The following is a 22,845-nucleotide window of genomic DNA, read 5'->3' as shown; positions in this document are numbered from 1 at the left end:
TCTGCGTGTCGGCCTAAAGATGACCTGCATACAGCTGTGCCCTCTTGTAGTAGAAGGAAGAAGGGCCCTGGTCTGTCTTCTGTTCATCACAAGAACACAAATTCAGCCATGGTTACCTCACCCTCATGACCTCATCTAAACTGAGTTATGTTACAACTCCAAATGCTAACACGACTTCAGTTTAGGACTTTAATTTTCATGTTGGGAAGAGCATAGACATTCAGTCCATAAATATAGATATATATGATATAGGTATTTGCATTTGTATGAGTGTTAGCTATACATACTTCCCTATGTCATGTTTTTAATAGTGTACTAAAATTATGCATGTACCCTCATGTTTTTAATAGATCCAAATAAGTTTATAGTAAGAATTCACATACAGATAAATAACAATGTCTATTAAGCTTAAATAGCCAACTGCATGTTATAAAGTGTTATGCATATGTAAAAACAACAAAGTCGGAGGAGACGGGAGGAGACAATATAGAACATAAATGAAGCCAAGAAAATCATAATCTTAGCTTTCTTAACCATGCTCATAATTCTGCTAGAGGTGGTTTCCTCCATGGCAATAGGTAGCTCAGTTGGGAAACCAAGCAAGTGGCAATAGCTAATTTTAGCTTTTGTATTCTCAATCCAAAATCTATAAACAGAACAAGGTTTGGAACATTCTGTTGTAATTTTGATATCTTATTTAGTGAGTGTTAGATTCTGTATCCAAACTTCTGCCATGAGGTAGAAGAGCAAACCTTAGTTTATCCTAAGCTGCCTGTGGAACAGGTAGGTTACCTGCCTGCAGGCTTTTGCCTCTCTACATAGAGTAAAAACAACTAACTCACAGGATAGTTTATGAATTCCTTCTTTTAGCAATCCAGAACCACCAGAAAAGTGTTGTTTAGGAGTCAATGAGCTCTGCAACAGGAGTTGGAGAACTATCTCTCTTTATTATCTTGAAGTTGTTGTAATAGGAGCGGCGGGCTACATTCCTGGCACCCGGCCGCCCGCACGGCTCGCTTTATCCAAAATAATTACATGGAAACTGTATTCTTTTAAACACTGCCTGGCCCATTAGTTCCAGCCTCTTATTGGCTAGCTCTTACATATTGATCTAACCCATTTCTAATAATTTGTGTAGCCCACGAGCTGGCTTACCAGGAAAGATCTTAACCTGCATCTGTCTGGAGTGGGAGAATCATGCGACTCATCAACTCCGCTTCTTTCTCCCAGCATTCTGTTCTGTTTACTCCGCCTATCTAAATTCTACCCTATCAAAGGCCAAGCAGTTTCTTTATTACTTAACCAATGAAACAACAGATAAAAAGATGACCCACCTCCATCATGAAGTCACGTCTAAAATGTGTTGCCTCTTGTGAGACTCTGGAATGACGTGGTGCAGGGATACCTGGCTTGTTCATTTCAGCTGCCCACTGCCTTTCTGTTTCCTTCACTCCTATACTTACTTCAAAGATGAGCAAATGTTTACTTATTTCCTTTTCTTTGCTAACGTTTCTTTGCTTATTTAGTTGGACAAGGTCTCATGAAAGCCCGGGTGGCTTGAAAATTCTTATGTAGCTGTGTTTGGCCTTGAACTCATAATTCTCCTGTCTCTACCATCTAAAAACTGGACCAAAACATGTAGGACATTTGCTCTTCATATTTCCAAATACTTCCCTAAAGTCCTTGTGGTATGTGAGAGCTAGAGAGAGCTGTGTTAGAGAAACTTCTTTTCTTTTTTTAAATATTTTCATTTATGTATAGTATATTTCTATCATTACTCCTCTCTTCCCTCCAACTCCTCCTATGACCCCCAACTCCCACTTAAATTTATGGCCTTTTAAATTAATTACCATTTATTAATTTTATATAAGTAAATATACAACTACAACCTGCTGAGTCCATTTAGTGTCATTTTGTAGTGAGGGAGAATGACTCTTCCCCTGAGTTGAGCCCCCTAATTGGCTACCCAATACCAAGAGACAGCCCTTGAGAATTTTTTTTTTTTTTGCAAAGATGGTATAGTGATGTGGGATTTCCCTCTGTATGCTGTGAATACCATTGGTTAATAAAGAAATTGTCTTGGACCTGTGCAGAGAATAGAGGTAGATGGGGAAAACTAAATTGAATTCTGTGAGAAAGAAAGAGGAGTTAGGGAGAAACCATGTAGCCCCACTGGAGACAGATGCTGGAACTTTGCTGGTAGGCCAAGACCTTGTGGTGATGCACAGATTAATGGAGATGAGTTAAATTAATATGTAAGAGTTAACCAATAAGAAACTAGAGCAAGTGGGTCAAGCAGTGATGTAATTAATACAGTTTCTGCTTGATTACTTTGGGACTAAGCAGCCAGGAACCCTCCAACAGTAGAGGATTGTAGTGATGACATGAGCAGGCCTGCTTTTTGTCCCACCCAGCTCCCGCACAGCTTGCTTTACACCCGAAATAACAACACGCAAATTGTATTCATTTAAACACTGCTTGGCCCATTAGCTCTAGCCTCTCACTGGCTAACTCTCACATCTTGATTAACCCATTTCTATTAATGTGTGTAGCACCACGAGGTGGTGGTTTACAGGGAAGATTCAGCATGTCTGACCTGGCTGCTGGCTCCATGGCATCTGCCTCATTGCCTTCTTCCCAGCATTCTGTTCTATCTACTCCACCCACCTAATTTTCTGCCCTATTAAAAGGCCAAGGCAGTTTCTTTATTAACCAATGAAAGTAACACATAGACAGATGACCCACCTACATCATAGGATCTGAGGATTTAGCCCAGTAAGTAGTGCTTGCTTAGCACGCACAAAGTCTGGAGTTCAATCCTCAGCATTACGCAACCTGAGTAAGATGATACATGTCTGTAATCTCAGCACTAAGGAAGCTGATTGCAGAGTAAGACTGGGTCTTAAAAGAAAGGGGAGAAGGAGAGAGAGGCAAAAAGGAGAAGGGAGGAGAGGAGGGGGACCCTGAAGAAGTTTTAGACAAGTAATATAGAAATGTCTACTTGGAACGAGGTGATTTATTTTTCTTCCTTTCCTTCTTTCCTTTCTTACTCCCTTTGCTTTGTGTTTCTGTGATGTGTGCCCACGTTTGTGTATAGGACCATACACTAGGACATCAAGTGTGTGTCAGCTCTATCACTCTGCCTTATTTTCTTGAGAGAAAAATTTCTCACTGGACTTGGAGCTCGGCTGGTAGTAAGCAAGCCCCAGATCTTCTTCTATCTTTGCCCCCCCACCAACACACACACACGCACACACACACACACACACACACACATACACACACACAGTACTGTGGCTGCAAACATTCATGGCTTGTTACATGGGTTCTGAGAATATGAATGCAGGTCTTCATGCTTGCCTACCAGCCACTCTTGTTTCCCGGAACAGATTCTCACACCCAGATAACAGCCTTTATTTCTCTATCATAATAAGACATTTCTGACTGACTCATTGCATTGAAACTTGTTCATGCTTTGCTTTGCTGGGAATGCCCTTTCAAATACCAAGTTGACCTCTCTTGGGTCTGGAAATCCAGCTCTCTATCTCTCTCTTCTGCAGTCTCTTCCTGTGGTCAACATGTATAAAGATTTATTTATTTGTATTTTCTGTGCATCATGTATAGGTGCTTTGCGTGTGTGTGTGTGTGTGTGTGTGTGTAATCATGTGCAGGTTGTGCATGCAGAGGCCAGAAGAGATCATCAGATACTGTGAAATGGAATTACCCATGTGGATGCTGGGAATCCAAATGTGTCTTCTAATAGAGCAACTTGTATCTAAAAATGGATCATCTTTTCAGCCCTTTATCAACAATTTTACTCATTTTGTCCCATGTTCATGAGCCACTGTGATCTCTGTGTATTTATTTAAAAATTATTTATAGTGTTCTTCTTTTTTAAAAAAAAATAAGAAGAGTCATCTTTTACTCCCCCACTTTCTGTCCTCTTCTTGATTGTTGTCATTATCATTGTTGTGTTTGTGTATATGTGCTTTGTGTATATAGAAAAGGTTCATATAAATAACAGCAATAAATATTGTCCTCCTACTTTGTCACAGAGATGATGATGATGATGTATGCCAATGGGAAAGTTCTGAAGAACCAGTCTTTCCCTAAATGCGGCTTCTCACAGGTTGCAGATATATTCACAAGAACTAGAGCACTAAAGTGACTTAGTAGAATACAGAAGACAAGACAGGAGGTTTATTTTTTTAATTTTGATTTAGTTTTTTCCTTAGCAAAAGAAATAAGGAAAAGTGCTTCTTAAAAGGATAGACAAAGAAAGGTATAGAGCTGAAGGTATGGTTAGGTAACGGATGCTTCATGTACCATATTCTCTAGCTTACATGAGATCGTATTTTCATATAGCATTATTATAAGAAAGACAGACCATATCTCTATGTCATTCATGCTAGTCTGTCCCTCTTTATTAATACTTTAAGGAAGGATTCTATTTTAGAAGTATATTTATAAAGCTGTGCCCTTCCAATGTCATAAAATCATCACCTTTCAAAAGCATTGTACACTATTGTTTGTGAATTCTAGCTTGTCTGTCCATTAAGTAAAATAAATAGAACCATATTTTTTTTCCATTGTAAGCATGGGAACACATCTTTTCCTATCAAGCATTAGTAGTGTAAAAGGCTATTTAAAGTTAAAGCTATTCGATTCTCATAAACAATCTTTTGAGTGAAGCTACTTACTATCATCATTAACAGTTGAGAAATCTGTGATACAGATGATTAACTGATTGGACCAAGGTCTCATAGCTTGGAAATAACAAGGCATATTTAAAGGGATGGGAATCTCCAAAGCCCAACTCTACTCAATCTATTGATACTATTGCCTCTGCTGCTCACCCTGGAGCTGGGAATCTAACACCTTAGACAGATAAGTAATGATGACTCAGACATGTTCTGGCCACAGTGTTTTCCTTTGTATCTCTCCAAATGTAGGTGGTATTTGGCCTCCATGACTCTCAGCCTGCCTAGCATTTCCAGAGAGAACCCAAGACCGTGTGATGTGCATAGTGCCTCAGGAACTGGTGAAAATCTCCCACATGGTCTGTGTTTTTGATATTGAGCCACTTCTCGAGTCTGGCAAAAAATCTGTCAATCAAAGCAATAGGTGTTATTACACTCACTCCTGGAAACACGTTGTTTCAAATTACATAGAAACTGTTGAGGAGTTTTCAGCTAGCTTTAATTAAAAGAAATGTCCTTTAATTATTGCTTCTCCAGCCTACTAGGAGAGTGTGACTAGTTCTCAGGTGTTTTTTCCAGTGTTAAATTGAATCATTAAATGACCATGGGTAATAACATAGCATTTTCCGCAGGGGTGGGAAACATGAAGATGAAATCATAGGTTTTCCACATCATCAAGCTCTTTTCAGAATTATCTGTGAGGCAATAGTCACACCACCCCTGGAAGCAATCAATGGCAATTGTAAATAATTATGGGATGCAACATCTTATTCTTGTCTTATCTAGTGATTGCTGGTAATCCCACCATAACTACTCTAAATAGAAACTTTCCTGCCTGGATTTCATACCGCTTCCAGAGCGACTTAAGATCTCATGTAAAGCATGTCTAAGTAGAGTGTTTCCTTTAGTGGATTGGTCTTTCTTCTGTAACTGAGGATAGTCATGAGTATGTTCTCTCCTAAGTGAGACATTTATTTCATTGTGATGATCCTTTTCCTTGTGTTGATGGTTAAGAGAGAGCCTTAGGTACACCGAAGATTTGAGTACAAGCTTTAACATCATTTCTATATTCCTGAGAATTTTGTCTAGAGCCCACCAACTAGCAGTAGCAATATCATTGATAATGGTTGACTTTATATTTGTTGGCTGTATTTTCCCAGTATTAGATTTCCCAGTATTATATTTAGATTGGTCTTATCTACTTTGGGGTATGGAATGTGCATTTCCAGTTTCAGGCTTGCAGCCTAACAGTTTAGAAGTCCCATCACCTTCCCTGCATATTCCCTGTTTTCAGAGATCAATGCCAATGGTCTGGCTATGGTTATAGATATAGAAGGTAAAATATAATATACATGAAGGTAAGTTATTTATCCTGGGAATTGAACTGGGCTTCAGTCAAATGACATGATTTATAGCCTGAGGAAGATGCGACTCTTAAAGAGGAAAACAAAAATTTTTTAATGTTTTTTTTTTGTTAAAAATGAAAGGATTGATTCTCTTTAAGAACAAAATACAGTTAGGAATCTGAATGCCACTCAATGCTATAAGCAGGTTTCTATTTGAGTTCCTGCAGTGGCATACAATAAACCATCGTCTTTGATCTTCATGGTACCATTATGAGATAACAACAGATGCACTAATTTAATGAAAAAGTAAAGGTGTATAACTTATCCACCAGAGCAATCATGATATGCACTAGCCTTGACACTGGAATTTATCTTGCTTTATGGCTCTTGTGGTACAAAAGATCAACCTCAAACTAAAATGGTGTTTCCATTCTTCATCCTCCAATAAAAGAAGACTGAAAAATCTGTTAAATTTATAAAATTGTATATTCTTCATTTTAGTCTAATAGTTTAGTAAGAGCCAAGTTCATGCATTAAACATTGAAAAACAACATGGGCTTGGAGACATAGTACCCAAATGCCTTGAAAATGTATTTCTGTCAGAAGCCTGATAAATTATAACAGGATGAAAATGTAGTTTGTTGGGATTTTTAACTGGAGGTTTCGCTCCTACTTGCCAGTTCCTGAATAACCAATCTGAGGCTTAGTATTAATTACAAACTGTTTGTCCAGTGGCTCAGGCTTCTGACATACTATGCATGTCTTTGCCAATAAGCAACAAAATCCTACTTGTTGTATGTTGACTGTGTTTCAGGCTTATTAAGTATTTGCATTAATTGTTTAAATTCATCAAGACTTTCAATACATAGTAAAAAAAATACAGCCTATACGAATAATAAAACAACAGATATTTGTTCATGGGACTAAAACAGAGGGTCTAACTGTATATTCCTCTAGATCAACAGGCTTAATAAGCACATCAGGTCATGTACTCTCCCTATCCGCCTTACCCTCCACTGTGTTACAAGCTCAGTCGTTGAAATACCGCTGGATAGCTTATGTCTCCCTATAAAAACCTTGGTTGAGCCAGACTCCTATAACTAAACCTTATGGGCCTGATTAGGTGGGTGCCCTTAGTTAGACCTAGGGGTAGAATCATCTGGAGCGAGTGGCATGAACAGAAAGTGAGGGATGGCCACGAGACAGAAATGCCTTACTGGCCTTTAGTAACTTAAGGGGCAAAGATAATGGAAAGGCATCCATAAGAGATCCTCGTTATTGATATATATATTTCCACAATCATTTCAGATGAGGAATAAACAGAAAGGTAAACAGAAAAGCAAAGTCTTATAGATATTTACTTTATGTTACGATACATATTAGTAAGCAATGATGATGGGATTTAAAACAAGCTATGCCTGACTGAGGACATGCTCATTATGCCCCATGCTGCAACCCTATCTTTAATACACCTACATGGCCGCCGTGATGCTATGGACCAGAAAAGCTTTTAACCTTGGACCTCTTACAGCCTGTGTTCTATGAACATGAACTCTTATGGACTCTTATTCTTATCCAGGATTCTCTTCTCTAACCTTAGTTGCCAAGTATATGCAAAGATTATATACAAAGCACCTTGCCATAGTTGGTGAGGATGTTGATGCTTAACAAAACTTCATCGTGCTCTATTTAGTTCTTCAAATTTAACTGCGATTTCTGTCCTCCCACAAATAGAATACATCCTAGCATGAACTGTAGTCGAGGTCTATTTGGGTTATTGGTTAGAGTAGCCTAAGTTTAGGATAAACATGCCCAATTTCAATCTCAGATTCAGTATTCACTATCTGTGGGAAGCAAGGAAATTTACCCAAATGTCAGTTTTCTTCTCCAAGATTTATTTTGCAAACTACAAACAACATAGTGTTGCTATCAGCAAATAAATCAGTATTTAGTATAGTCCACAAATATATTCTTTTTATTTCCTTCTTTCCAGCTCATGCTAAGAGATAAGTTCATTAACAGCCAAGACTCTGCCCATCACATGTTTCTGTCCACCTCGTACCCTACTCCTCTAGCTCCAGCAGAATTGACACGCATGTGTACATGCAAATATGTACACTATATACACAGCAGTGATGATATACCCTCATACTTTCTTGTCACGGTATCTTGAGAAGTCAGAACAATCAGAATCCATCCTCTTTGGACTTCTGACTTTCTCACTTCTTCCCCCTCTCATCACTGTTGACCACTTCTCCTCTGTGTGAGCCCTGCCTTGTGTCCTGACCTGCACCAGCAGGGGTGGGGCAGTACATGAATAGCACGGCACAGTGGCAGGAAGGTGTTCTGAGACTCATCTCGGGAGCCGTGCGGGGACATTGACTGCACCTGCACGTGGAGAGCTAGATAAGAGCATTTTCATTATCCTTGAGGAGCTTGTGTTTCATCTCACTTCTGAAAGTTAATGACCTCCACATGAGTGCTGTTTTCCAAGCACCTTGTACCTTCCTTTGCACTTTCATCTTTTCTGTGATTAGCAAGTTTTCCTTGAAAATAAGAATGAGTGTGCCTTTGTGCCGTATGAACTCATCCCTTCTCCTGCAGCCTTCCTTCACTAATGGTCATCCTTGATCCCTGTCCCTTTATCATGATGACTTCCTATGCCCCTGGGCAGCACCTTCTTCTATCTTTGCAAAACAGAGATTCAATCACGACTCCGGATTTCCACTAAGAATTCCTCTGATGTCGAGGTGCCAACCATGCCGCGAATGAGAGTCAAAGAAGGAAGGGGAATGGTTATAATGCTGGCTTGCTAATTTGTAATGACTTTAGAGGAAGTTAACATGATGAGAGTGAACACACCCCACTTACAACTCCAAGGCTCCTAAGATGACCCAATTGTTTTGCACATAATTATGGTTATTCACTCAGTTTAGGGTGCTGCTGTGTAGTCTTTTCTGGAATTCTGCTTACAAAGGCAGGCATAAAGCTAAATAAAAGTGTTAATGCTTCAACCCAACTGAGATTTCCCCTGATGCAATGTAAAGCATGTATATGTATCTGAAGGGTGAGACATTGGCATATGTCACATTATCTACTTTTAGAGGATGCTTATTTCTCGAATCACACTTCTTCTATTTCCTGTAACAAACTGCTGAGGTGTAGGTCAACCAGTTTGACTTGCACTTAAACATTAGACAGCAGGGGGGCCGTACAAGAGAGCAGAAGATGTTCTTATATACATTCAAGCACACAACTCTCTCTCTCTCTCTCTCACACACACACACACACACACACACACACACACACACACACACACACAGAGGTGGGGGTTAACTAAAAGTCTAGTACATTGAAACGCTTGGAACACTGAACAGTGCCTGGAAAGTATCATGTATCCTCCATTACCACTGAGTCTAAAATTTAAGTAAATAAATATATATCATTATTTTGTGAATCAGTAATGTTGTCACTTCAGCATTATGGTCATCATGAGACACCTACTGGCTTAAAAGGTATTAAAATAAAACAAAAACTAAATATTTGGGGCATGAATGAAATAGCCTTCTTCCTGCTGTTTGTTTGATGAGTAGCCATGAAGAATAGATTTGGGGAAGAGGTAGGTTTAGATATTTGTTTTTTCTATCAAAGGTTAGATGAGGCTCTTTTAGTACCTACTCAGTATGATGAAGAGGGTAGGGTAGAGAAGATACAGCACTGACCAGTAGCTAATTTGTTAGGATAGGTCAGGTGACCACCTCTGACACAATTATACATCAGAATCTCAGCACTCAAGGAGAATTTAGAGGACATTCAGTCTGACCTCCTATGACTTGCTGGGATCTCGTCTACAAAGTGCTAGAGAAATGGATGCCAAGAGCCTTTTAAAATGAGAACAGAACTCTGCTGTCTATCAAGATCTATCTTCCTCTAAGTAGAATAACAAGAGGAAATGGACCTGTCCCAGTGTTGTTTATTGTTGGGCCTGGCACTTAAGACATCAACACCTCTAAGCAAAACAATCCCATGATTTAGAGACAAGTGTCAGAGCTTCACAGGAATGGCGAGATATGCCCCAGGATGTGTGCAGAACCTGCATTCATAAGATTTATGGTAAAGAGTTTTACATGAGCACCCACATTTGAGGTAGATAAATCCCAGACGACGTTACTATTACCAATAATTGAATTACAAAGCCATTATCATGTGCCGGGCAGAGCAACTTTAGCACTCGATGGTGACAGGGGGAAACTTTGTTAGAATATTTATGCCTGTATAGTTTCTGAGTTGCCAACCTATAGAATAAACAGACTAACCCAAGTCGCTCCTCTGAGAAAATACACGTCTGAGCAATTTTGTAGCCATGGAAAACAGGATACCTAGAACAGGGGAATGTAATTCAGACATTAGCACTGGACCCCATTCAACAAATTCTGCATATGTAAAGCTTCCACTTCCACAACTACTGTGCTCAAAATAATGCAGAGCATGAATTTGGACCTTTTCTATGTTAAACATGAATAAATAAGAACACTGGTATCAGTGCTGCTTTCTACAGAAAGAAAAAAAATTGTGTTTAAGAATAGCCTTATAATAAAGAAACATTACTTCAAGGACAGAGAAATGGGCATGTACTGCTCTTGCAGAGGATCTGAGTTCAGTTCCTACCACGTGCATCAGGCCACTCCCAACTACAGCTCCAGAGAACCCAGCATCCTTTTCTAGTCACTAGGAGACACACCTATACATAACATTTAGGTTCCTAAATTATTAATAAAAAAGTTATGACACACTGTTCCATCATTTCCTGATACTTTCCACAGAAGGTATAAAAAACCTAGGGGCCTCAGACATGTCCATGGAAAAGTAACCATTGCTGCATGCAGCATCTGTAACACTAAGACTAGGACATCACCGACACCCCATGATGAATTAAGACTGGTTGTATAGTATATTTCTTAACAGTTGTCAAAGCACTCATCAAGTGTTCTGTTACATCCTGTTCTATTAATGACGTGATACAATGATTATAGAAGAAAGAAAGGGAGGCATACACAAGAGAAAACACATTACTGCAGGATCAGCAACGATGTGCTAACGGTGATGCTTTCCAGGAGCGCCTGAGTTCACCTTCTGTGGAACGTTGACAGCACATCTCCTCCTGCTTCCTCTCCATCTGTCATCCTCATCCGGGTCTTTAATCTCTTCTGCCCCCCTGTGTTCCCCATCTTTTCATCTCCGTGTCTCCCTTTTCACTTGTACTTCTCCTATGTGCTTTTTATTTCTATCATACTAAAATGTGGAGTCACAGTCTTAAGTATCCACATCTATGGCAAAATACTTCCTTAAAACAAACCACAAATCAATTAATAAATAAAAAGGTGTGGTTTTCATTTCCCATTATCACATTGGCTTCCATTGCCAAATAGTGATTAGAGGCTCAGAAAGCAAATTAGCAGTGTCTTTAAAGCCTTTTCACAGAAGAAGATCAGTGCCTTCACCTGGTGCCAAATCTCTCATACCTTGTGCTCAGAACTCAAGAAATTCTTCATAAACAAGGTTCTGAGAACAATGGCTGTATTAAAGGCTGCAAGAAGGAACCTTTGTCTCTGTGATGAATTGAAGATTGCTTTCACACTCTCGAAACGCCAATGTATGCCTGGAACCGAATTGTACTATTCCCAGATATGTGACTCTAGAGCAGTGGTTCTCAACCTTGCTAAGGCTGTGACCCTTTAATCCAGTTCCCCATGTTGTGCTGACCCTAACCATGGAATTATTTTCATTGCTACTTCATAACTGTAATTTTGCTATTGCTATGAATAATAATGTTAATACCTGTGTTTTTCAATGGTTTGGGTTATCCCCTGTGGACGGGTTATTTGACCCCCAAAGAGGATTCAACCCCACGTTGAGAACTGCTCTTCTAGAAGACAGACAGTGCTTCAGTTTTCCTTCCCATCTGTTTACCGAATGACACGAATCCCTTCCCGGGTAGCATGGAGATGCTAAACCATAAAACGAAAAGGGAGACATTTTTCTTTATTTGCATTCATCTCTCTTCCAAGCCCTCTCTCTGCCTGTCTGTCTGTCCATGTGTCTGTCACCAAGCCTAGAGTAAAAGTTGCAGTATTTGAGGAGAAGGTGCCTGCTGTCCAGAAGCCTTGGTTTTCTAAACTGTAATACGAGGAATCTGGACTGGTTCCTCTCTAACTTGCTTTCCGTCATCAAGGGATCCTTCGGTGAGTGTGGTGCTGCTGCTCATAGTTCCTGGACTTTCCGCACAAGCTCATTATTCCTAGCACTGAAGACTGAACCGAGGGCCTTCCACTGCTAGGCGAGCCCTCTACCATTAACCTATATCTCCAGTCCACTTATTATTAAAAACTACTACTAACATTGTTTTTTTTTTCCTCCTGATATATGGAGGCATGAAGAAATTAGAAAGCCTAGGTTCTGATCTGATGGCATCTTTTGTTAGCCGGGCAAGTGAATTGCTTTCAGAATTGCAACTGCCTCTGTGGTCTTCAGGATTTGTCCCATTTGTATCACATGTAGATTTTTAAGCACACAACATGCATTCTCATCTAAATTGTTGACAGATGATGAACAGGCCACTGACAAGGGCATGGCCTCGCTGCCCTATCTGACATCACTCTCATATTTAATAGATAAACACCAGCTATGATCCGTAGCTTATGACAAGAGGCTGATTTTTTATGATATAATTAAATCTCATGGTTTCCACATTTTATCTCCAATTCAGCCTTCCAGCAATGTTCTTACCACCTGTGATGTTAGATAAATATAAACAAATATGTTTATATATGTATATAAGTATACACACATATGTATGTGTGTGTGTGATTTTATTGTTTTCATCATTACAGTTTCAAGAGGTACAGGTATTTTTTTTTTCATTTCACTTACTATCTAGTCTCTAAAGCCTAGAACATTCGCAAACACACAGGAGGTCTTCAATCACTCCACTTCAGTCAGCCTTGCATGCTACTTGGTGCTAGGTTTGAAGGATCCCTGGGCATCCTCAGCACAGAGCAGTAGACTCCACACTAACTCACCTTCTCCTGTGGTCCAGAAGTATACAGGGAGATTCATGGATATGTCACAGTAAGACACTCAGATATTATATTACTTTTCAGTCTTACATATCTTGTATTTTGAGTATTTTTCTGCTGTCCGTACATAAGTACCTAGGACATATATGCATTATAACTGAAAAATTACCACATATTCATGTGTGCTCATTTTTCTCCTTATTAATATGTTCAAATAAAACATTATTTGGAGATAACTGTTTCCCAGCATCAGAGTTATGGTCTCTCAGGGACATAATGCTACAGCTTAGGCTATTTTCAGCAGAAAAATGCCCGGGTTTCACTGCCTTTGAACTCTGTCTGTGCTCTCCTCTCATCTGAAGCTCATGATCCCTATACAGAGATTGAAAGAAAGGAGAGTGCAAAGATCATTTTCTTCTTGTTCCGTGGTTAACATGGCCTTTCTTGCCCTAGTGGACCCTTAGCATCTGCTCTCCCTCTGAATGCAACATCAGCACCTCCTGATGGGTCACCTAATTGTTTTCCAGCCACAATTTGATCACAGATTTAGCAATCCTCCCTAACCCAGGTGGTAAGGTGGTCAGTATTTATGATTGAGATATGCAAAATTTCTTGTCTATCTTCTACGCCAAGCAAACCTTCCCTCTTTCTCCTAGTCTACAGATAAAAAGACATCTCTTTCTATACTGAAAGACATTCTTATTTTTATCCATACTTAACACTTAATAATAATCATTATAAAATATTGCATAAATATATCTCTCTTTTTGGCACTATATGATCATTCATATATGTAGGGATGTATTTGTTATCCCAATCCAAGAACTGTCCCAGAGATGCTGGTCATTATTTTCATGTGTCTTCCCAGTGGATTTTTCCCCAATCAATGTACACTTTTATTTGGGGTCCATTAATAGACAATAGCTCAGTAAATTGAAAATATTCATTTAATAGATTGTAATAAAGTACTTAGAGATTTACCCCATTAGTTTTATGAGCAGATAAGAAACTGTCTCCCAGATATATTATTAGGTAAAATTAACATGTAGCTGAAAATATAAAGAAAATGATCCACTAAAGTTTAAAAATGATAAAAGAGAAATGTTAATAAAATCACAAGCTCTCTTTTAACTACTCACTGATTATTTTAAGTTTATATCTCTGAATCTCACCGACCTTATGGCTCCCCTTAGGGAGTCAGGTATGTCGTTCATTTAAAGTCTGTTTTCTGTATCTCATTGCTCTATGACTTTTATTTGGAATTCAGATGCGGTGACCTGGCCTTGGTGCATGGTATATAGACTTTCACATTCCTATCTGTTCCACACACATTAGGAAACCATAGAGGCAAAGGAGAGTAGGAAATTAGGAACTATGAAGGATACAGGAAATATTAATAATGGCTTAAGAAGACTATAGAAGACAATGGACCTAAGTTCAGCAGCTAGTTTTGTCCTGATCGATTAACACTCACTTAAGTGAGCCCCTAGAGTAAACATTAATCATTTATCCACTATTTGATCAAGAAATATTTACATGATCCTGGGTATGTTGGTTTGTAAAATATGTATAGAAAGCAAATATTTATTGATAATATATAATAAATAATAAAGGACTTTGTATTGAAATAGTTTGGGGAATATGTCTGTAATTTAAACATTTATTAAAGGCAAAAGAGAAAACTGTATATTAATGGTGACTATTTAATGCTTTGGGATAAAACAGCATCAGTATTTTTCAGAATTAATCCATATTTTAATTTTATAATCATCCATGCTGAAAATCATAGTTCACATGAATTTGTAACACAAAACGTAACAAGTATATTTCTGTTCACTTAAAAGCTGGTTTTACATATTGTTCTAATCCCAAGGCAAAATTTATGTAATGTTTTTGGTGGTGGTGGTCAGTATGGAATTTTTGCCAGCAACTCAAAAGGAAAAAATTTAAATCAATTAATATAACTTAATCCAAAGATATATTAATCTAGCCCTTACATATTGAGGGATGATGGTAGAAAGACGTTGAAAGCCCCTGTTTTCTGTAAGCAGACCATAATACTTCTATGAGAGCAAAAAGCATACAGTAAAGTTGCTGTGACTATAAGAAGATGTCATCTGGAACCTCAGTAGAGGTGTTGGAAGGGCATTCACCAGCATTATTGGAGTAATGGGAACAGGGCAAAGTGTGTGTGTGTGCATTCAGAAAACCAGCAGTGAATCTGTGCAGTGTCTCACTAGTGAGTGCTTCCCAACATGCCTGAGGTCCCCCTTACATTTCGTGTTGAATCAACCTTTGGTTGTTCTTCACTAAGAAACCATTTGTTGTTGCCATTTTTGAGCGCTTCACCTTCTGCTATAGCGTATTATATAAAGTCAAGACACACAGCAAGACATTGGGCTCTTGAGGCAAGTTGTTTCCTTCCAACATAATTTTACACTGAAAGCTTTACTTCTACACAGCGGTTTGTGCAACAAACATCTTCACCTTGTCTTTACCATTCTCAGCTGTATGAAACTGCACTCTTCATCAGATATCCATTCCTCCCTTTGTCTTTTCACACACACACACACACACACACACACACACACACACACACACACACACAATTTATATAAAACAGCCTCTGTGTTAATAGGCTTTTGGGTTGAGGAATTCAGATGACAAGATGCAGACTTTGAACTTGGGAAGCTTAAGGTTGCTGTCTATTCTGATTTCTCAATACGTCATTTCACCTTGGAACTAACAATTGTTTTTATTTGTCTTGTCTGCTCATTTGCTTCTTTATTTTTTGTTCATGGGAGGTAGTTTTGTTACCGGGAAAACAGTGTGGCAGAGTGAGCTCTAGACTAAAGGAAGCAAGAAGAAAGCGTGTCTCTCTGGAGATAGAAGGGAAAAATGACTTTCGGGCATCCTCGCTTTCACACGGCTTGTTTCTCCTGCTTGCACAGCAGATGAGACCTCAGTTGCCTTGTTCAACAATAAAAGTTGTGGCTGTAGCCAGGTTTCTGATGATGTTTGCATTAGAAACTATCATGGCATGGGAAGAGCCAGCCCTGGCTGTACAGAAGGAAATCAAGGAGTCCTGCTGCTAATATCTGCCAGGCACACGGCTTCCTGTCTGTAGCAGAGAGGATTGCTTGCTTCCAAGGCAGTGTTTAGGGAGAGGTTCTGGGGATACACGATTCCTCCATTAAAACAAAGAAAAGGAAAGCTGCAATCTCCTTCCCCAGCAGCCTCTGTCTCCCTGCAGACCCTGCACTCTGTAAAAAGCATTTCTAAATCGGAATAAGTAGGTGCTATCCAGTCACAGTATTTTTTAATACTTGCTCTATAGTTATCTACTTGAGGACATTTTGTGGCTCTGCAGCATTTATTAAGAACTATATTAAAGTGGGATAAACTCAGATAAAATGCCAGGAGAATGATAAACCAGTGACATTTCCAAGTTCCTATGTGGAAAATGTCTACGAAGGCTGCACTGGGCTGGTGGTATTTCACAGGGCTAATACCACACTGCTAGGCTTCGTGGTGTATCATGTCAGGCTAGATTTAGTTTTCTTCATAGCCTCAGCTCTGGTGAGCCTTGAGTTTTATGCTGAAAGCTCTCAATGGGACCACCAACTTGAGATACCAGGAGCACGGAAGTGCTAGGCAACTACAGACTTGGTCATGGTTTTATCAGTGGCACATTTTTAGAATGGCCAATATGCTTTCTCTTCAGTTTCCCTCAAGGTCCATACAGAGGCAGGAGATGCCATTCTTCCATTTGAGTGATGATATATTTATTCTTATTATTCTCATTGCTAAGGATTGCACCCAGAGGTAAATGCATGCTAACCAAGTTGTATTATATATTGACTTTATTATTTTTTGACTATTGACATATGAAAACAAATAATTTTTATATATCATTTCTGTTAGTAGGCAACCATGATACCCAAAAGAGTTTATTATGGCCACATGGAATTTGGTTTCATGGGTGATTATTAACTTCCCTACTCATCTCTTCAAATAAAATGGAATGTCAGAAAAGGACAAAATCAGCATTACTTTCTGAGTCCTTGCTCTATAACAGGAGGATATATGGGGTAGGGTTCTCAGAATTAAATCTAAGACTTCAACAGCTACCAGACTTGGGCTCAGTCAGCCATTAGCTAACGTTCCTTATTGCTCACGTTGACCAACCTAGTCTGGATCCTGCTAGCCTTAGGCTTTCAAGAGGCTATGATGATAGGCCTGTACGACCAGCCAATCATGCCAGGAATTTGTGTGTATGTTCCTGATGTGGGAGTGTCATATATCAATCTGTTGATTTCATTGTTTAAGTAATAAACAAACTGCTTGGGCTCATAGCTTAGAGCATAGGTGGGTGGAGTAAACAGAACAGAACGCTGGGAGGAAGAGGAAGTGAGCTCAGACTGACAGCTCTGCTCTCTGGAGCAGAGACACCATGCCCCACTCCCGGGCAGACACACGCGATGAAGCTCCGACCCAGAATGGATGTAGGCTAGAATCTTCCCAGTAAGACCGGTGCTCACAGATTATTAGAGATGGGTTGATCGGGATATCAGAATTAGCCAGTAAGGGCTAGAGCTAAAGGGCCAAGCAGTGTTTAAATGAATACAGTTTGTGTGTTGTTATTTCGGGGCATAAACTAGCAGGCAGCTAAGGTGCTGGGCATGCAGCCCTGCCGCTCCTATTACTACATGTTCCTGGAAATCTTATTTTTGCATTAAAAAATTCTGAAGTATAGGTGTGTTTCTAGAAGTCTTGGAGAGATGGTTGACTCTCTTATGTGCCACCTAAAGTAAGAAAATATGTTTACATTCTTCTGTAGCAGTGTCCCAGAAATGAAGTGAAGGGAGAAGAGGAGTGAGGTTGGGGGATTCCAGGCAGATATACCAGCATGGTCATAGATCTGAAGAATTAGTTCATAAAGGAGAAAAATTCACATTAAACCGACAGACAAGGTAATTTGAACCTCCATTTTAACAATCCTGAACCACTGATTCTCATCATCTTGTATATTTTTGTTACTCTCAATCATATTGCCTTGAGGCAGGGTCTCTTACTAACCAAGAAGCTTGCCCATGTAGCTTAGGCTGGCCTTACCACTGGGCTCCCTACACCTCCTTTTCTCCTTGCCAGTGTTGTGCATGTTTATGCATGTGAACCGAACCTAACTTTTTGCAGGGGTGATGGGAACTCAAATTCAGTTCTTTCTGTTTCAAAGCAAAGTCTCTTACCCAATGAGCCACTTTCTCAACCCCTCATTTTTGTATTTTATGCTTGTGACTTGAAATCTTGACTGAAGAATCGGTCCGTGGATTTGGGCATGCTGTCAGTGTTGAGAGACGGAGAGCTATGCTTATGAACCAGAGTCGCCATAGTATTTAACTAAAATGGATTGGAGGGTTCACCTTCTGCATGTGTTCAAGCTATCTCCACTGATGCAAAATGTTCAAATTCATGTTACAAGTTACTTTGAGTGAAATGATAAAAGCTTTATTAGGAAATGTCTGCTTCCTGGGAGAAGAAAGTGGGAATTAATGTTTAGAGCATAGATTTTGAATTCCAGAGCATGTATCCATCAGAGAACTCTTACTGGCAGTGATTTTAATAGGTCCATAAGGAGCCTGCTTTTGTAAAAATGAAGAACAGCTAAGCTAGTGAGGCCCCAGACTTTCTGAATTGTGAAAATGAATTCAAATAGAAAGAGTTCTGAGAATGCCCATAAGACATTGATTAATTCACTTCTTTCAAAGGATCTGCAGATCTTTGTACTTCTTCATTCTCCTTTTCCCTCCCTCTTTTTAAATTGCTTTTTCTTTTCTTCTTCCTTGTTCCCCACCCCTCACCATTTTTTTTTCAATTACACAATTTACAATTTTCCTGTCATAGAACAAGTAAATGGTTTAAAACAAAATTCCTCCAGTAGCTATTGTGTTCACCTATGTATGTGTGTGTGTGGGGGGGGTATGCATGTATTTCTGCATCCCTGGGTTATATGTATGAATGTAATTGGTGAGATTAACAGGCTATTCTTACACTTGGGAAAACACACAAATAACTATTTATGAAAATATATAAATTATATTTTAGAGAATTTGCATAAAACAAGTATTTGTTTATAGGAAATGCAATCATCGTTATAAGTTGGGTATACCTAGCAGAAGTGGCCTTTCAATTGTGTCTCTGAAAAGAGCTCGTGAGCTTCGATGAAGCTGGAGCAGAACATTCTAAACTGCAAGCAGAACCCTTGAGAGGTTCACAGAGCACTGTGTACTGGATGCGGCACTTTAGGGTTGGTAAAATGGCTTACTGTGTCTGGTGAGGAGGCAGTGGGGTGAGAGGAGGCCCTCCATTTGCAGTCTGAGACTCGCTGTCGTGTCCTGAACTGAGGTGCACTTTTGAACTCTGCGTCTTCAAGAATGCTGGGTTGAATGGCTGGGGGCATACAGCAAAACAACATATGACTCTTTCCTTTATAGAAGTTGAACCAATTAAATTTCTTGGAATCCTGCTTAAAATGAAGCACGAATGTACTTACTTATACTTAAGTGATTCTGTTCTATAAAAATTTGGGGATAAAGCGTGATTGCCTGTCTTATTTATATGAGAGAATAATCCTTTCCATTCAGTATGGTCTCTGACGAGGTATAAAACAGGATTTCTTTTTACATCAATATATGGATTTGGGACATATTAGAATGTGAGGTGACTCTGCATTTTTTTATTGACATTGGTCCAACGCTGCTGAGAATGGTCACTCTGCTACAGGTATTTTTGAACTGCTTGGGTCACATGATATACACAGAAGCTCACAAACTTTTGTAAATTTCAAGTGGCAAACTTTAATTCAATCAGTTTTCTCTGTGAATCTCTATGCAAGCCAACTATCTAAAGCTGTATGCCTGACATCTTCCTGATGGGCCATCCAGGGCCGCATGACGTCGGTAATGTGATAATAAGGGTGTGTGCATTCCATGGGTAGGGCATACTTTGAAGTCTCAGCTAAAGGGCACGTGGTATCCTTGCCAGAGTTCACCCTGGCTTTAGACAAATAAAGGATGCATTGTTATTTTTATTTCAAGTGGAAATTTGGTTGCTGCGTTCTCAGGATTGTGGTCTGCTCAGAAACCTGGGGTTATTAACAGTCTATGGTCTTCACTGAGACACCTGTGAAGTTGTTAATGTCAAGTTATCTTTTCATGTTTCTCCATTTTATAGGTCTGTGATGGGGTCGAGCAAAGATCCAGACCTTGTGCATCTTGAGGCCAGAACCATAGATGGACGTAAGTAATTCAACTGTGACCTGAAGTTCATAATAGTATTAGTTCTGTCATTTGGTCCTCAACCAAGTCTACAGCCACAGTAGTAATCATCCAAGTCATATGGGGATGTAGACATTTCCTTGTGTCCAGAAATCTAGGATTTGCTTAATAATTTTTACAAACACATGGATTTTCAGATTAGGCACCGAGGGAGAATTCTAATACTCTGGATTCCCCTGGGACAGGGGGACATGCATATGGAGACAGAGAACACCCTCAGAGTTACTCATTGCTATCCACCTTTTCTATTTATCTACTGATGAATCAAAAGATTTATCTTACTTTGTGTGTGTGAGGGCCTTGCTTTCGTGAATGTATGTGTGCCATGTGTGAACCTGGTGCACATGGAGGTCAGAAAGAAGCATTGGATCACCTGGAGAATGGTTGTTAACTATTGAACTGTCTAGCTTATTTATTCTTGAAACAAGCTGGAGTCCTCAGAGAGGAAGGAGCCTCAATTGAGAAAATAGCTCCATAAGATCAGGCTGTGGCAAGCCTTAGGACATTTTTAATTAGTGATTTGGGGGGTGGGTCATCCCATTATGGGTGCAGCCATCCCTGGTCTGGTGGTCCTGGGAGGAATGACCCAGTAAGTAGTGTCTTCCATGGCCTCTTCATTAGTTTGCCTCCAGCTACCTGCTTTATGTAAGTACCTGCACTCACTGCTTTTGATGATGAGCTGTTACATGGAACTGTGAATGAAATAAACTCTTTCTTGACCATGTTGCACTTGGTTATGGCATTGCATCACAGCAGTAGCAGCCTAAACTGGACATATTGGTAACAGGATGGTTGGGTATTTCTGTGTCAGACTTTACCATGTTGTTTTGGGGAGGATTATGGAAATACTTTGGAATTTGGGGCTAGAGATGCCGTTGAGTATTGAGAGCTCAGTAAGCTGTTCTATAGGATCATGGAAGATAAGATTGCTAAGAAAAGTACAGATGATGAAGGCCTGGTTTGTGAAGTTTCACAGGGAAACAATGGCCTTGTCAGGCTTTTTCTGTGAAGAATCTGAGGTCAGCTGTAGCAAAAGAATTGGCCATGATTAAGAAGATATCAAAACCACTAAAGTAAAACCTTTGCTTTGTTGGGACACTGGATGCTGGTCAGCTGGGCCTGAAGAATCAGCTGTCATTAAGAAGAGACAACATCCTTGAGGTGATGTCTTCTGGGAAATGTAGTCTTCAGTGTTAGCTCACAGTTTTAGACACCGCCAAGACTGTACCTCAGGCTGGCAGCTTAACTTGGTAGCTTAAGCGTGACCCAGGTGGCACTGGTTTTGAAGGCATGAAAGGGTTATGAAGAGCAGCTGAGAGATGGCATTGTCTAGCAGTGTGGGAGACCCTGATGAGAGCCTAGGAATGGCTATTGGTGAAAGTGCAGTGCAGTTGCAGCAAGAGACCCCCACAGTTTGGGAGATGATACTACCATGGGATGGCCACCAAGAACAGAAGCAGCCATAGAGTGAAGCCAGCCTGAGCTTAGAAAGCAATTTGCATGTGCTGCAGAGGGCAGAGCTGGGGAAATGACCCTAATCCCTTGGAGGAGCCCAGAAGATTGTGAGTTAACCTCAGATACTTGGACATTGAGTTCTTTACACTGGTGGAATTTGGTTTTGCTTTACTCAGACTGTGACCGTGCCCTGGTTCTTTCCTCTTGAAGGAAGAATTTAACCTAATTTTTATTTTTACAGGGCCCTGCAGTTGAAAGCCTTTGTGCTTTTAAAGGTGATCTTGGGTTTTTAAAAGAGATTAGATTATATTAAAGACACTGAAAATTTGAAGTGTTTGAATTTGTAAAGACTGTCTGACTTTTAATGTTACTTGCGTTTTATATTGTAATATTAATATTAATGTACCATATTGAGGGTAAATGAGAAAGGAAAGGTTCTAATTGAAAGGTGATGTGTTTTATGGCCAGTTGACAAGGGATCAGGTACACTGGTTAATTTTATGTCAACTTGACACAAGCTATAGTCATCAGAGAGGAAGGACCCAAAACTGAGAACATGTATTCATAAGATCAGGCTGTGACAAGCCTGTAGGACATTTTCTTAGTGATTGATGTGGGAGGGCTCAGCTTATTGTGTGTGTATCTACCCCAGACACCATAGTGGTCTTGGGTTCTAGAAAAAAGCAGGCTGAGCAAGCTAGGAAGAAAAAGCCAGTAAGCAACACCTCTCCACGGCCTCTGCATCAGCTCCTGCCCTATTTGAATTCCTGCCCTCACTGCTTTCCATGATGAACTATTACATGGAACCGTGAGTGGCATGAACCTTTTCCTCCCCATGTTGTTTTTCTTCATGGTGTTTCAATACAGAAACAGTAACCCAAACTAAGACAGCTACAATGTTGGTTCCTGGAACCAAAACCAGGTCCCTTTC

General features: G+C 39.7%; 1 protein-coding gene across 7 annotated transcripts in view; it reads left to right on the top strand.

The window, feature by feature from the left end:
- Positions 1–22,845, top strand: part of Sorcs1 (sortilin related VPS10 domain containing receptor 1) — a 497,667-nt gene that overhangs the window by 339,249 nt on the left and 135,573 nt on the right. For all 7 annotated transcript variants that reach the window (XM_075974357.1, XM_075974356.1, XM_075974359.1 and 4 more), the window contains exon 6: positions 20,356–20,420. In XM_075974357.1, the coding sequence (XP_075830472.1) occupies positions 20,356–20,420 (65 nt within the window). The remainder of the gene's footprint in view (positions 1–20,355; positions 20,421–22,845) is intronic.

Source organism: Microtus pennsylvanicus, chromosome 5, assembly GCF_037038515.1.
Source record: "Microtus pennsylvanicus isolate mMicPen1 chromosome 5, mMicPen1.hap1, whole genome shotgun sequence".
Lineage (NCBI taxonomy): Eukaryota > Metazoa > Chordata > Mammalia > Rodentia > Cricetidae > Microtus > Microtus pennsylvanicus.
This window is presented reverse-complemented; position numbering and strand designations above follow the sequence as displayed.